Below are 17,164 nucleotides of genomic sequence, written 5' to 3' on the forward strand. Positions count from 1 at the left end.
AAAGCCTGAACATGTATATCCTGCATTCCCTTGGCAAATCCTACAAAAGATGGGAAAACATTTCAGCCTGAAGTTAAGAAGATGTTGAAGCACAAAAATGCACTCCATTTTGCTGGAAGCAAATTTGTATGGTTGTGCATTTCCTTTTTGCTATATACTGCATCTTCCTAACACATTACTTCAAAGGTCATCTAATGTTTTCCCACATTTTTCTAAATTGAGACACTAGCAAATGTATTTGTCTGTACAATAGAAGAAAATAATTTAAAAGGAAGATAATGGAATAATGTAAGCTTACCTTTTCAAAACAAACTCTGTCTGACTACATATGGAAGTATTTTCCATTCTGCACCTAAGATAAGTCAAATGTTCTTTGAAAGTAAATATGAAAATGAAAAAAAAATGAAAATGAAAAATGGTACCTATCAGACACAAATAACTTCAGAAGATTATTACATGTTAAAGGGCTAATATAATTGCAGACCTGAACATGAATGAGTATAATTTAACTTTCTCCATTCTGATGAAACAAAAAAGCAGTATTTTTCAAGAAGTGAAATAGCAATTTGCTCGAAGGTCACTTCCCCTTTTTGTTAAATGACTAAATAATGCATTGTACATGAATCAAGGAGCTTTTACAGTCTTAACATGAAATTATTAACAACTCAGAACTGGATGTCTGCCACAGCCTCTACATGAGTGTGCAATCCCCAGCCGTGGGCCAGAGGCAACGCAATATGCACAAGCACTGGGCCAGATACAAGCGGGCAGAAATCCACCTGGCTCCTTGCGGGGCTGAGCTGAGCTGCACACACCGGGGCACAGCTCTCCATCTGCACAGAACCGTAGCAGGTAAGGGGCAGTTTAATGAACATGATTAAAGATACAACACTAATATTGTTGGTAAACACCGCTGGCAGACGTGGTGGTGACTGCTGAGCCCCGCACCTGCTAGGCTCAGAGCAAAGCCTGCCTGGAGCACAGCAGGATGCCCCGGGGAGCGCTGCGGGCTGAGCAGACACAGCGTTGGTCCCAGGGTGCCAGGATACCTCGGGGGCACTGGGCTGGGATCTGCAGCACTGCTCTGCTGCACGAACAGAGCGGCTCACACCGGGCTCTTCTGCATTTCCCTGTGTATCGTGGCAACCCCGACCAGGCTCAGTGAACAGGCTTTGCTGATGGCCTCTATCTTAACAGAGGAAAAAAACACTGGCTTCGGTATTAGCTTAATTGCTTCGTTAATTGCCTCATTTTCATAGAGAAGAGAGCTTTTATCATAGGATGTGACACCAGCCTTTCCCCTTGAAACATCAGGGCCCTCCCCACAAGGTGCCAGGAGCCAACAGCTCCCATTGAAATCAATTATGGTCAAGTCAATGGAACCGAGAGTACTTAAAGTCATTCAGGAAGCACTCAGGGCTTGGTAAAATGATGGCATTGTGTAATTTAATTAGTACAGTTAGATAATTTCATTCTTTCAAGCAGGAATAAAAAAAACTTTGATTTTCCAAGGCAATTTAGAAAACATAACTTCAAACCACTCTATTCTTTATAACTCAGAACATATTTATTTTATGGCTTCTACATTAGAGGCCATTAGAATGGATTTTCATGTAATGCTTTAAGTTTATTTAGGATGTACATTAGCCACCCTTTCATTCTGATGTATTAAATCAATGTATCTAGTAGTGTATGTTTAGAGAAGAAAGTACTTATACTGCAGGATATTTCTCCAGTATCAATAGATCAGTTGGTTATAAATTATTTTAATATCCTATTCATAAAAATAAAATACTCTATGTGGGCAAAAAATAACAACCTGAAGTCTGAGAGTCCAAGGAGCTAAATAAAGGGTATGCAACGCTGCATTGCCTAGGGGAGCAGCACCCGGTCTTTCGGCCAGCCCAATCTCCTTGGTCTGCCAGGACACGGCTGGTGCTGCACCAGCCCTGTGGTGGGGAGGTTTTGCAGGATGTTTACTGAAGCATGGCTACAGTGCCATGCTTTCACTTACATTTTTTTGTTGTTGTTGATGGTGGTTGGTTGGTTTGGTTTGGTTTGGCTTTTTTAGGATTTGTACAATAGTCAAATGAGAATTACTTTGAAGGAACATTAATGAGTTTATCCTGAGCCACTGCGTACCATAACAAAAAAGCATAGCAAACCCAAAAAGATGATAGCATCAAATAAATACTGAAACAAGACCCTTAATACACCTCACAGGAGTATGGATGTTACATTTGTTCCCCTGCTCTTGGGAATGACAGCAATAGTTAAGAGAGACAGTCCTGCAAATCAGCTGTGCTGCACTCAAAAGAGTGAGTGAATTTCAGGGCAAGCATCCAAGCTGCCAGTGAGGGAGAAATTGTTCTAAAATCCAGAAAGTGGTGGTGGCATGCCAGGTTTTCATGCAAAGACTTCCCTCTTCCTTCCTGCAGGGAGTTCTGTTTTTCAAGGAACATGATCCGTTTTAACATCCCCAACTAGTTTCAAGGCCCATTGGAGGTATACTCTGAAGCCACAGGTGTGTAGCCTTTGAGAGCCTAACTGTTGTACCTGGGACTCAAACGGTTTGACTAGATGATCAGCATACATGATGACCCAGCAAGGATCAGATGAGCAATGAAGGGAAGGAACCCCAGTAACCACCAAAGGAGGAGCACCATCGCTTCACTTGTCCTGGGGGAAAGCCACAGAGGGGGGACACAGAGAGAAAGAAACTCCCTGAACACCTTGCAGAGTAACGGGGGTCATCACCAGCAGGTTATAGGACTCGACTATAGGGTGCAGAGGAAATAGCATTTTGGAATTGCATAAAGCTTATTATGGGATGTTTGCAGGAATGAACAAATGCAGGGAAAGGGAGGGTTGAAAGTGAATCAGTGAGGAACAAATGGTGGGGAAATGGAGGAGAAAGGGGCTAATACATGTAGGCCCTGTTGTAGACCAAGAAACGAATGTATTAGGTAGAATTACCCTAATGCAGCTGGTAACTAAAGGCTTGTTCTTCATATCTGAAAGATGAGCAATATTAATAGGTACTGAGAGACATAAAAAGTTCCATACAAAACATCCTAGCAGGTCTTAAAAAAACATTTTGACATCACTATTAGCAGATAGAAAACGCATTTGAAGCAAGCTGAAAAAATTTGGTTGCTTATCCTCATGCATTTAATGCAGTTCAGCATTGATGTTCATTTTTCTGCTATCAATAACATCAGTGTTATTAAAAACATACATACAGATAGCAACACATACCAGTCTGCGAATTTCTCTCTCACACTCCCTCTTAATTCTGCTGATTTCCTCTTGATGCAGGTGATACACACTCCTTATCTCTGCTGCTTTAATTTTGTCAGCTTGGATGACCATAGTTAAAGCCTCTTCCACTTGTTTCTTAGCCCCCTTAAGTTCTGAAATTTCTTGCTGCATTTTTATTTTCTCAACTTCAAACCCCTTCTTGGCCTCCTCCTTTGCCTCTGAAAGCAGCACGGTTTTCACCTTGTCAGGAGCCCCATCACGTACAGCATTGAGGAGGGCCTGTAGTCTCTGGATTTCATTATCTTTAATTTTTATTACTCTAAGTAGTTCAGCTTCATGCTGCCTCAGAAGTGCTTCTCGAACAGCTTGGAGCTCCTTCATTTTCTCTTCATGAAGTTTGACTTTGAGCTCTGTTACCACCACCGTACTTTTATGCTGTTCGTGTTCTTTGATCTGCTTAACTTCCTGATTTTTCTCTCTTTCCAACTTGCTGACCTACATGGGAAGTTAAAAAAGAGCAGTGTTTTTATCAACAAAATTATTGCCACAAATTATGAGATAATCTAAAAATGGCATGGATCACTTTACTACGTCAGAATTTGGTGTTGTATGATTGTGCCTTAGAGAGAAAGGCCTGCCCGATGTCGTAGTGAATGTACCTGTGAGGTTACACTTGTGCACACATCAGAAGGGCTGGCAAAGTTGGCAGGATGTCAGCGGTGCTGTCCTGGGGTACAAATGAGAGCCACATGTGTCAGGGGAAAATACGATCCACCTCAGCTTTTTATTGAAGTGGATGTGGCATAGTGGCAGGCATTGCACTAGAAAATATTCCCAGCATGTATTTGCAGTAGCATTTAAAGTGTTTGCATAACTATCTCCTTTGAGCAGGCTTGTTCAGAGGCAGGGAATGCACATCAATTCTCTCTATCTTTTCTGCCCTAGGATGTTTATCAGAGCAACCAGTGCATATATTTAAATGCTAAGATTAAGAAGTGGATATTCACAACATTATAATTACTTACTGAAGTGTTTATTGGGGAAAAAAAATTCAGGTCAATTATTTTTAGTAAAGATGGTTTTTTTTGTTTGTTTGTTTGTTTTTTGTTTGTTTGTTTTTTCCTATGATGACACAGGAACATTTTCTTGCTAAGAACATGACTAAATCTCTTTCCCATATGAGAGCACTCTACAGAACCAAACGCTGCAGGCGTAAAGAAAAAAACCTGTGACATTACAGAGAACTGGGATAATTCTTTTAAAGAAAAGGTGATCTGTGAAAAGAGGAAAAAGAATCCTGACAACCCTGTAGAAAAGACATTTCTTCCACTAGAAATCAGCATAAGTGGAAATACCTGTATATTTAGAAAAAGAGAAAAAAAATCATATCATTGCCACTTTGGAAATTACTGATATCGAGGATAAATCTAGGCACCAATAATGATTTTTAGCGTCACAACCTATTTTTATAAACAAATACTAAGCATTTGAAATTTCATAGACTTTAATTTGACCAATTTAGTGACCTAGATCCACTAGTGAACACGTTAAGTATCATAAACTTATGCAAGAAGCACAAAACCCAAGTGAGCTAAGCATTAATATCCAAATGCTACATGAAGTATATGCTCAGAAAGAAGACTAACATGTCGGTAACAAGTGCTATAAACAGAATAATGTTTAAGATAACACACACTCAGGAAATAGCCAGCACCTTATAGAGGAAGTCTGAGTCTATTTTTCAGCTGGTATCTGCAGGTCTCATACCATATCCCCTAAAGAATATGCAAGAAACCAGATGCTAAGCCATTATTTTGGCACACTCAGGCACACAGATCCGAACTGTGCTGTATGCATGTGCATATGCAAGGCATAAAAAGCTCTGTGAGAGCTACTGGGAAGCACAAAACAACTGCATTTTATCAGATGCTTTTTCAGCAATAAATTATGCATGACAAATAACAAAATGTATCTGACCACAGAAGGGTAAAAAGATATTTCAATTTAAAACTAGGAAGTCAAGAAAAGCTATGATGAGAAGCCTTGTATCTAAAAGGACGGGGAAAGGTTGAGGGAAGGAAAACAGGGTCCACAGTCTTAAAGCTGTAAACTCTGATTCACAGTAAAATTATTAATAGATATTATACTAAAATGTGTGTGTGTGTGTATAAGTATATATACACAAACACAGACACCGCCTTTGGAAGCTTCCTTAAAAATTAGAATCATGGTCTACAGTGCCAAATTATAATGCAAGTTAATGGAAAACTACAGGATGTAATTCTGTCCCTGGCATAATAATGCATTTCTCTATTAGGGCTCTGGAGCAACAAAAAAGAAAAACCAAAAGTTTATCAGTGGAAACTAATTAGGGATTATTGAAGAACAAATAGCATTGCCCTGCCCTTGCTGAGAAAGTTGCTGAGGGTTGTGGAAGAGGCAGCCCAGAGGCCTGGCGGGGCTGCTGGCGGTCTGAAGGACTTTGAGCACAACCTCCAAACGAAATTAGCCTCGGTGTGAAAGAGAAGAACCAGCAAAGGGAACTTCTGACCACCGCCAAGTTGTATTCAAAGTCCTCATGGTACACATCCTCCTAAACAGGTAAGTACTTACTAGGAAAACTAGCATGAGAAACAAAAAGGGTGCACAGCTTCAGCCCAGCGCCGTGGCCATGCCTCCTGTTTCGAGCAGCTGTGTGCTCTCCCAGGTCTCCTGCTGGCATGAAGCTACATGGTTTTTGGGCTTTGTTTCCTCCCTGATCACAAGAGCAAGCATGTGAACCACTGCTGCCCGGCACCCTCAACCTTGTGCCCCTGGGTTTACAGATGGGGAGCGTTTTGCTTGAAATACAAGGGGAACAGTTTAAAACATGACATGAAGGGGCTCTATTGTTTTACACAGAAGGCTAGTCCCTCTAGCTCACATGCATCACCCCAAGGATTTATTTCTGAAGTCAGGTACATGGCTACATGTCAGGTAGCAGGCAAAAAGCAGTGGGAGCAAGACAGCGCAGGCTGCCTTCATTTTAATCACTGCGGGAGGGAAAGGAGAGGAAAGGAAGACACACACCTTACTCTTCTCCTGCTGGAGCTCGATCTGGATGTCGGTGAGCTTCGCCCTCAGCTCCTCGTTGGCAGCTTGCAGGGCGGCCAAGGCGTCGGGCCGCTCTCCCCGTGCGCGGCTGCTGGTGCCCTTCCTCGACATGGTGAGGCGGCGAGGCAGGGTGCTGGCGCAGGCCCCGCCGTCCCGGCGCTGCGGCTGCTCCTCCTCGCCGCGCCCCGCTACATCTTCTCACTCGCCTGCAGGGAAGGAAGCAGAGGAGAGCTGTGAGCAGGCTGCTGTCACCGCCGAGAGCATGGCTGGGTGTCACTGCCCAGAGCACAGCTGGGTGTCACCGCCAACAGCACGGCCGGGCTTCAGCATCTTCCGCAGGACTTCGAGGTGTTCCACTCGGAAGCGGTTTGGGGGGCTCGCACATGCCAATAGCCAGCACCACACCGCTTCCCCACAACTGCTTTTCATACAGATCAGCTGGTTTATAGTAAATGAACACATCTGATGGAGGCTGCTTCACCATTTCTTTGCCACACAAAATTAAGAGAGGTCAAGTCAGCCAGCATCCTGCTCATTACCACCTGAGCAGTGCTTTAAAGGTACAAAAAAAAAGAAAAAAATAATAAAAACCTGAGTTTTAAAGTCATTTTTTACTCCTCTAACCATCACTGCACCTGGAAGGAGGAGCAGCAGACAGCTGGATACTCTGGGAAGCATGAGGTACAGCTAAAGTGGCCCTCCCTGACCTGAAGCAAGGGCTGGACAGAGCTCAGCTGCAAAAATATTTTGGTTTATGCCTGTCCAGAGCATAAGATTTAAATCATAAACTATAAACATTTTTCATCTCTTCATCTGCACTTGGATTTACACAGACCAGAGGCTACAGACATTCTGGAGGGACGTCCTAGCTCCATCCCCTGGCACCCTCATGGCTTGCAGACAGCTACAGCAGAGAAAACCACTTTCAGTGCAGGCAGAAAGACTTTATGATCTTCAAAAAAAGTCTTACAGAAAAAAAAAATAATAATAAAAGGTTTGTTTTCCTCTAAATAATTTTAAGAAATTCATAGTAAAAAAGTAATACAAATAGTAAGAAGATACAGAAGCAAGCAGAGGTTATATAAAGGCAACAGGAGCTGTCCATGCCAACATTTGTGGTGTATCATCAAAACAACAACTTATATCTATACATGTTTACCTAAGTCTGGTAACAATGTAGTAGTTTTATTTACACTAAAAGGTTTTTTTTACTAAGTCTAAATAAACAGAACTGAGAATCCAATTCTTCTATTAAACAGGGAAGAGCTGGACAAAGTGGATCCATCTTCACAGAATTTATCCATTTATATTGTTTGTGCTCTGTGTCAACCCACTAATCCCAACACTCTCATAAACAACACAGCATACACAAGTTCTGCAATGACAACTTCAGATTTGTCAACAAAACACCTGCTATAACAATAAATACAGTTCTAAAACTACATTCCAGAATTATTTAACTGAGACAAGAATAAACAACAACGAATGCCCTGGAATTGATAAACATATAAAACTAAACTAAAATAAAAGTATAAAACTGCCAGATGTAGATGGCATAAGACAACACAAACTCATTCCAAAGAATTTGTAGTCTGAGATGAAGGCAGATGAAGGTAGGGAGAAATGTGATTTTTTTAATATATGTTAATGCCATTTTTGTTGCTGCATCCATCCTATGACTCAGAAAATTCTATGAGAGTTCTGTGTAAAAGTAAATAATTAGCCTATTAATCAAATCAAGTGAAATTCCCATGTTCTGTGAGTTGCATGCACAGAGGTGAACGTGACTGACATTATCACAGTTTGTCCTTGCTTCATTTGACTCATTCCTCTCAGCTGTTGATGCAGACTGACAGTCCATTAACGTTTTGTACTTGATCACTACGTGCTGAACAAGTCATACAGGCTGCTGCCAGTTCTTCCTCTGGTCAGTACTTAATTCATTGCTTATTGATAGTATGAACAGATTTAATTTAATAGAAACATAAGGATAACAAGAAATTCTGCACGAAAATGCCATGTCCTAGAGGCTTCGTTTGGCACTAGAGCAGTGGAACAGGAGTGCCATCCTAAAATACACTTGTTCCCTCAATGTTTCTTTCATAATTTGTATACTTCCAGGAGTTTTTCTTATAGAAAAACACTTTGCCAAAGCACTATGGGAGAAAAAAAAAACACCAGCAGCACAAGCTCCTTTGTAATTATACCATGTAATTTTCCAGTCTGTAGATTATGGGTTATGAGTGTGAAAATCCAGTTCGTTCACATTTAAAGGATAAACAGCAACACGCATGCAAAGAAACAGTTGTCTCTGCTTCTCTGAGCAAAACTGACTCAACTGTCATTTTTAATTTTTAAGTTATCAGTGAAAAATGGGAGTGATTAACCAGTGATTAATGGGAGTGAAATTAATGGGAGAAGTGGCTGAATTTGGGGAGTAACTGTGCAAAGCTGCTGAGAGATGGGAAGATGAGACTTGGAGAAACACGGTTGTTTCTTTCCGTGGTGCTTGCCTTTGTAGCCTTGAAATTTCTATAGAAAAAAAATGTGTTTGGTCATTCAAAGAAATGAAAATAAATAAAAATTTACAGACGTAGCCTGAAAAATCCCTAAGGAGAATGCAAAGATGTTCTTAGTGGTTAAAATTCATGCGTCTTTGTATAAAAAGATGCAATGCATTAGCAATTACCCTATAAAAGAGGCTTCTTATAGAAAAAAAAAATGGGGCAGTCTCTAGCCACAGGCACTGAATTCTCCTGCGATGAATGAAGCATTTGTGCATATTACAATGATTTTCTTAAACAATATGTTGTAATGATAGATGTAGTAGGTGGAGTCTGGTTATTTCACAACCTGAGGAAATGAGAAGCAGCACAATACAAGCTTTTAATTGCTAATATGTAAATGTCAGAGAACTAATCAGAGAACTAATAAATTTAATGATACAGCAATTTGTTAGAATAATTTAAATCAGAATGGTTATTTTCAACAGGCAAAAGCTACAGGATTTTTCTGTGTTTACAGAAAACACAAGCAAGGAACTCAAACAGGAAACTAATCTGAAAGGCAAAAAAGTAATGAGAGGTATGTTGGGAGGAGCACAAGCCCAGCAGCTGATTTTCTGGGAGACTGTGCAGTAACAGCACAAAGCACTCAGATACCCTGCACAACACCAGCTATTTCACCAGCACGTGCTGGTGTTGGCTCAGAGCCTCTGGGGAGCACCACAGGGAGAAGCCCACCATCCTGGCACTGCCCTTGCCTGGACAGGGGCCAAGGGGTTTCTAAGCACAGCTCACTTGATGGGAACTCTGTCTGAGATAGGATTAGTGGCGCTAACGTGTCCTCATGCTTCCAGAGTTTGAGCTTTTCATTTTTGTTGAAAATATTACTGAGGTTTTCCTGTATGAGTCAACACATTTCGTACCAAGCATCTGCCTAAGTATGTTTTTTCTCTACTAAAAACAGAACAAAACAAAACAAAACAACAACAAAAAACACAGATAAAATAGCATATTCCAAGGAAGAAAGGCTTGTATTGCAACGTTTGCTTTAAGTGTGTCTACAAAACCGTTGAAGATAAAATATAAAAGCAGCCCAGATCTGGTAAGCTGGAGGCCTGTCAGAGGCCCCAGGTGCCCACCTTCAGCCAAGCTTTGCCAGAACAGGCTGCTAACATCCAGCACCCATTCCCCAGAAAGCAGGCCCAGGAGAATTTCTCCTCTGACAACTCTGCTGCAGCTCAGGTAAACATGCCCATGTCAAATCCCAGGTGAGAATGGAAAGAGACAGAGCAAACTTTCAGGTCCTATAGACTCCCATCAGTTCAGCGTGGGCTGAACTGGTGGTCCAGGATCAGGAGCATCCTCCAAACTGGAATGCTAAGGTTTTAATGAGATTTTCTTAGAGAAAAATCAGCTCCCTTGCCAGTACTTAAAGTAATAAGCTTGATTCAAAAAGAACCACACAGAAATTAGCTGAGGACTATTTTAATTAAGTCTTTAAAGCTGAAAAAAGGACATAATGATAAAACTTGAATGTAGCCAAGAAAAACATCCAAGGATTAAGAGATCTGGATAATAGGAATTTGATCAGCCTTGGTAATGATCTGTCTGCAAAATGTACTACTACAGTGAGAGCTGCAGAACAATAGGAAGGCTGCCCTGCACACCACGCTTCCAAGCTCAAAACCTTGTGGGGAAGGTTTCTCAGAAGAAGACACACAAGACAAAGAGCACATTTCTCCTGTCCCAAAGTCAAAATGGGCTGCATTAGTTAGAGATGTACTCATACAAACAGCGAAGTGGAAGGAGCCTGCAAAGGAGCGGGTTGTGGTAGCATCTCCATGTGCTGTTAGAAATCAGCAGGCAAGGAGTCACTGCTCAAGGAGTGGCAGTACCTGCCAGCGATGCTACAACTGCTTTTATTCCTGAATGTATCGGACCTCAGACCCTGCTGGTGAGTGCCCTGCACATCCCTCCTGAAATGGAAAAGGCAGATACTGGATAAAGACAGAGGGGGAAGTGCTCCTTGCCCTGCTGGGCACCCTGCTGGGGCATGGGGGCTCACAGTCCCCTCCCTGCAAGGCAGGGACCAACCCACCCCTTTGGCTACAAACCCAAATCCTTGTCCTTCCTGGAGAAGGGGGAGAGGAAGGATGGGAAATCAGCCTAGGGCTGTGGACTGGGAGTTCCAGTGTTACTAAATGCTCACTTTAATTATTTACTTTTGTCTAATTCTATGCAAATTAATGAATGATTAGTGAGTGACGCAAAGATTTTAGACTGTCTATACTCATGAAACTCCACTGGGTTTCAAAGACATTAGTTTTAAAGACAAGAAGCACTCAGGCTCTTGAGCTTCTAAACATAAAAAGATTAAAACGCAGTTTGAATGATATTTACTATTATTGACAAGGTTCATTTATCTCTGGAAAACCAAGAAATATAACCTGAGTTGCTGCTCACCTGCAAGAACATTGATTTTGAAGGCAAAGCAGAAAAGAAAAAAAAAAATCGTTATTAGTATTTACAACAGACTTTGTGTCAGAGAGAACAAAAGCATCAATAAGCACGTTACCCAAACCATTCATTTATCACTGCTTTTCTGTGCCAAAGAGAACCGCAGGAAGAGTAAACAAAAGACATACAGGCACCGAGCACGTACTCACTGCCACACAGCCTGTAATTTACTCCCTGGGAGCAGGCCAGTTCGGGAGGCATTGTCCTCTGCTGCTCTGCATTTCCTCAGGAGGTTTCAGCCCCTCCATTGAGCAGTTTGCCTTCTGTTTGCTGCCCAGCCCCACGCTCTCTCAGGCAGTGCTAGGTTCTGATTTGGGGCGAGAAGGGAGCACTGCCACGGGTGCAGGAGGCAGCAGGAGCTGTCTGCCCTGCATGACCCAGCGAGCTGTGGCCTCCCAGCCCTTGGGTGGCACATCTTCTCCTAGCTGGGACATGACAGGGGATAAAAATGCTGCCAAGGATGGGCACAAACCATGGAGGAAAAGCGGATCCCAGCTCTGTTCTCTCCCTCGGGAGAAGCTCCTGTGGCTGCAGGTGTCACACAGCCGGCAGATCACAGAAATGACTGCAGAATCGGCTCGGTTCGGGGCTCCTGGCCACAACCCCTCAGAGAGTCAGGTCGATGTACGCAGCATAATGCATCACAGGAGAAAACCTCAAGGCAATGGTCTTATTTTCAAGAACTGGTGAGATGCACAGAGGATGCTTCGAGCCCTACAGATCAGAGTGGGATTTACATGGTTTAGAACCATTCGTCCTTCTGGCGTATGCTGAATTGTTTTTCCAAGGGATAATAACGGGAAAACAGACTGGGCAGAGTAAGGCAGCTTTCCAGTGGCAACCATGAGCTTCTGTGCCTGCAATGAATCAAGCATCATTGTTGTAAAGCATGAAAGTAGTTATTTGTATTTCAAAAAAAGTCATGGTCTTGTAATGCTGAACAGTGGTGTCTGTTGGTGCATGCCTGTGCACACATGAGCCATCTGGGGACTGGTGGACAAATGCCAGCCTTAAATGAATACTTCTCCCAAATGCTGCGAGAAAAAATATTCATAAAAAATATTTCCCAGCCAACACCGTTGTACTTAGACAGAACTCAGCAGAGAGTTTGTCATGCTGGAGAAGGGATGCAAATCAGGCAGACATGGCTTTCCCTGCCACCCCGCTCTGACAGCTGGCTGAAGTGTGGTGCACCCAAAAAGCTCACGCTGAGGTGCCAACCCCCAGCAAGCAGCCCAGCTCAGTGGGATACTGTCCTAGGCGGTAATGGGCAAAAAACACATTTCTGATACATGAGGTATGTCGCCCTTGAATTTTATTTTATTTTTCAATTAGTTCTGTAGAGGGGAATCTGAGAGGCATTTTAGTAGTAATGTCTTCACATTTTTGATACAGGGAGAATATATTATGGATATATGAATACGATTCCTGGTATGTTTGATATTGAAAATAGCATCAATTATGCATCATAAGGTGTCTTTAGCAGGGCTCATCATTCTTTTTGCCTCCTGACTTATAGTTCAGACATCAAGGCTAATTGGAAAATACATTTTCTAGTTAACAGTTTCTGAAAACAGAGTTTCACCACACTTGAATTAAATTAATAGAGTGCTACCAGAGTACCAATATTTTAAACAAAACAGCTTAAACAAAACACCGTTCTTACAAATACTGGACATTTGAAATATATGATACGAGCTTGTGAAAATGCTGTTCTTTTTCTGTTTTGAAAAGCTATTATAACTAAAGGCTTTATACAATCCTTTTTCAGTCTCTGGCACACCTCAGAATATTGTAACAGAAAGAAAATGCAATATGCAAATGCACAATGTAACTCAGCCATAGACATATATGTTTGATATGGTTGAGTTCCCACTTCCTGATATGAGGAAGCTCTTCTTGAGTAATCTCAGTTTTTCCACTTGGGATTTCAACAGTTTATAAATCTGAATAAAAGAAAATTAATTGGCTGTCCTCTGAAAGGTGGTTTCATGCTGGGTCAAAGTGCTGGTTTTGTGATGATTTTTTATGCCTCAGAGATAATAGTTTGCTGTGCGACTCTCTCATGATTAAAAAATAGTTAAAAGTAGTTAAAATTGAAAACCAGATACTATACTAAATTGAAAAAAAAATAAAAAAAATTGTTAATGCAGTTTGACATGACAAAGCTGCCAAGGCTGTGGTTGCAAGATAACCTTCAGGACATGAACTCTGCCATCAAGCAAAAAAGGGTTCAAACCTTGCTAGCCTATGCATGGGCAAACCCCAGCAGCAATATCTATGACAGAATCAAACTCCACGCGAGCTGGCACTCGCTCCTAGGGTGGTTTGCTGTCCCGCCAGCCCAGGCTGACCTTATCCCTGTCCCAGGAGGATGGTCCAGCCCCAGCAGGGTGGCATCCCCAGCAGGGAGGGCAGGGTCACCCTGAGCTCACCAGACTTGGGAAGGGAGGGATTAAGGAGGAGGAAGGGAGTACGTTTTGATGTGATACTCAAACCTTAACCTGGTGTTGGACAGTGCTTTGCTGAGTTTTGGTAGTGAAACCAGCATAGGAAGTGAATGATAGACCATTTTTAAAAAGGAAGCCATGTCAAGTCTCATTTCTTTGAATCCCCATTTTTAGCAGAAGCAACCAGTACCAAGAAGAAACTAGAGCACTTTCCAGAGTTCACAGATCCCTGGTTGTCCCACGCAACCTTAATTTAGTGCTACTATGAACATACATATATTATATATATTTACATACATATATATTTAGAAATATATAATCAAACTCATCTCAGTTTGTTTGTTTGTTTTTAAGAAGACCAAATGCAGTTATCTCAACTTCCAATATTTGTCTCAACCACACTTTTGCTGAGAAAGTTTCAGGCTTAAAACAAAACATGCATAAAATCTGGCAGAAGACAGCAAAGTAAAACTCAAGCACACGGGGCACAAATTCAGGATGCAGAAGACTTAAATTCTGGGTCCTACTTCTAACCAACTGCTGTACTGTCTGGGAAACATCATCTTGTCTTGAAGATTTCCACTCTGAAAAGAGCTAGTGCACGCTTCTGTATGCCAGCAAGACTCTTGTGGACTACCCATGTGCACCTACTGAGTGCACATACTTATCAACAGTTAGCTGTTCTAGGGTAAACCTCAGTTTTCATAGGGAAAGACAAACACAATGCTTCCCAGCATGGAACAACTTCTAAAACTTAAAGATGATGACATAGTAACTGGTTTAAAAACAAAACAAAACAAAACAAAACAACAACAACAACAAAAAAACCAGCACCATACAGTAATGCATTTCTGCAGATGGATCTCTAGCCAAAGTTTTGCTTAGGATTAGATCAATTCCAACAACAGCTTTAACGGACACATGTCAAATCCTGACTGACCTGAATTTTTCCTCAAAGATTAATCCCTCACCCACTGTTAGCTTTAACTCATTGATGGGTGGACCAAGGTTACAGAATCCAAAGCAAAATCCTGAACCCTGTGAACTGCGCATACATTGTTTGCCTGCTGCATCACATGCACTCATATATAAACCCCAACCACTGATTTTTCATAATAAATTTTACATTTTTTTTCTTTTTAATGCAAGGTGTGGGTGGCTGTCCAATCCGTGAATAGCCTACATAGTTAATAAATAGTTTCCAGTAAATACAAAGAAAGTAATAAAATTTAAGTACTAGAAGACCTAATTGTTACTAAATCTGAACAGGTAGAGCCGGATATTTTAACACCACAAGTTTAACATTACCTAAGCAGGCCACCTTTCTTACTTTCACATCTCTTGTGACTAAACTGCTGAAAGTAAAGAAATTATATAAGTTAGAAACAGTAACTATTATGTAGAAAAATATTTTTTCTTTAGATATTCTGCAGTACTTTAGGTACAAAAATACATTGGAGTTATTATAATAATATTACAAAAATTCACCTATCCAAATTCTCAGTTAAACTGGAGCAACTCAGAATAATTTCACTGACTTGTGTAGGATTATTAGCGAGGAGTGCATCTCAGACTTAATTCTGTCAGCTTAATGTTGTGTCATTGCATTATCTTGATCACAAACAAACTGCCTGAGCAATGCCATCCATTTTCCCAAGGAATTCATCCCTGTATAATTAACTACAATCAACTGTAACACAGATGGCGTCGTATGATCCAAAAGCGCTTTATAGAAACCTTTTAAGCATGTTATTAACATCCCTAAATAACTAACTATTTAATGCTACCTCTCCAACCCTCTTCTGCATGAACACACAACACAGCTGGATTTGAGAGAGCAAAAGGCAGCATTTAATTGCAGCACTGTTATAAAAGAATTTCAGCTCTTGGATTTATTCAATTTATAAATGAGTTTGTAAATAACAGGCTCTACTGTGGCAAACAAAAACATTGCATTTTAGACTTTATAAGTAAGACTAATTTTCAGAATTACTCATCCTCAGCAAACTCAGCATTGTGGAACTGGACAGTGTGGAAGGACAGTGATGGGAGGTAGAGCCTTTCTTTAGCCTGACCATGGCTTTCCAAGTGAACAAAATACATTTTTATTTATTACATTTTGTTTCTTTTATAACTAGATGTGTGCCCAGCCCTACACTGACTAAAACAACAACAACAACAAATTTAACTGCAACAAACAAGAATTTGAATGGAAAGATAAATCTGAAAAATCTGAATGAAAATCAATCGCAAGTTGTTAAATGCCCATCAAGCTCTAATGCAAAGCTGTTCATTCACCCCTCCCCGAAGTTTATTCTTTGGGGTCAGATTACTTCAGACTTGTTTTCTTATTAGCTTAAATTACCTCGTCTTGACAGTTGCTGAGATTCTGCTCCCTAATTTCAGCCCACCTCTGCCCACTTACTTGACAGGGAGCAAGCCCCTTGGCTGATTAAGAAAGAAAGCAAAAATATGATCAAACAGACTTGCTGGAGACTTTTTCTGACCCTTTTAGCAGGGACAGGCTGGAGTACCCACCGAAGACAGCAGTGCTGGGGATTAGCACCCTTCCTCTCCCCCAAACATCTGTTTGACGTGGGCAGTCCCGCTGAGGGCTGGATGTCCGAAATTTCATGGAATCACGTATGAGCCTGATGGCATGGTCTCAGCTGGGAAGATGGTCCCTGGGAAAGACCAAGAGAGATTTTAGTAAGTTCTGGCAACAGGAAGGTCTGTATTAAAGTAACTGACAAGGCAACGTGCTGCTCCTCTGGCTTCTGGCTAGAACATTGGTGGAGAAGGTGAAAGAAAGAGTGATGTCCAATTTAGAGGTGACAAATGAGCGCAGAAAAGAAAAGCTGTTCAAACTGCACATTACCATGACCTAACATTTGGTTCTCAGTATCACACAGTGGGGTTTCTTAATATTTGGAGTGGGTAGCATTAAGTAAATATTCAGTATAGGAACTGGGCTGGCAAAATTGTAATGAACACAACAGAGTCATTTATATATATTGTTACCCAATTAGCTGGAGTTATTCTAAGTACACAGATTTCTATCACATTATAACAAAATGGCATAGGGAAGGGAATCATTTCCAGAACCAGTTTTTATTTCTGTGCTCTGGGGTTATTAACGCAGTTTTACTGTCCTTCCTGAAGGAAGCCAGCAGTTTGCTGCAGAGCTCTGCAAGGTTCAGTGAGAGCAGTGCTTTCTAATTGTTGGGTTTCCTCCCTGTCTGTGTACCATCGCTTAAAACACTCTGAGAAATGGGAGAGCAGCGTAAGATTGTGTCCTCCCCAAGGGAAGAGAGGGACACAAAAGAAGACTAAGTTATA

General features: G+C 41.4%; 1 protein-coding gene across 1 annotated transcript in view; it reads right to left on the reverse strand.

Annotated features, from left to right (window-relative positions):
* The window catches only part of JAKMIP3 (Janus kinase and microtubule interacting protein 3), a 45,743-nt gene extending 29,311 nt beyond the window's left edge, over window positions 1-16,432 (reverse strand). The window contains exons 1-3 of the mRNA XM_082764384.1: window positions 16,364-16,432; window positions 6,331-6,560; window positions 3,259-3,756 (exon numbers count right to left, since the gene is read on the reverse strand). Coding sequence (XP_082620510.1) covers window positions 3,259-3,756; window positions 6,331-6,465 — 633 coding nt within the window. The 5' untranslated portion in view covers window positions 6,466-6,560; window positions 16,364-16,432. The remainder of the gene's footprint in view (window positions 1-3,258; window positions 3,757-6,330; window positions 6,561-16,363) is intronic.
* Between the last annotated feature and the right edge of the window lie 732 nt (window positions 16,433-17,164).

The sequence above is a fragment of the Aythya marila genome (genome assembly GCF_965140915.1).
Source record: "Aythya marila genome assembly, chromosome: 7".
NCBI classification, from domain to species: domain Eukaryota; kingdom Metazoa; phylum Chordata; class Aves; order Anseriformes; family Anatidae; genus Aythya; species Aythya marila.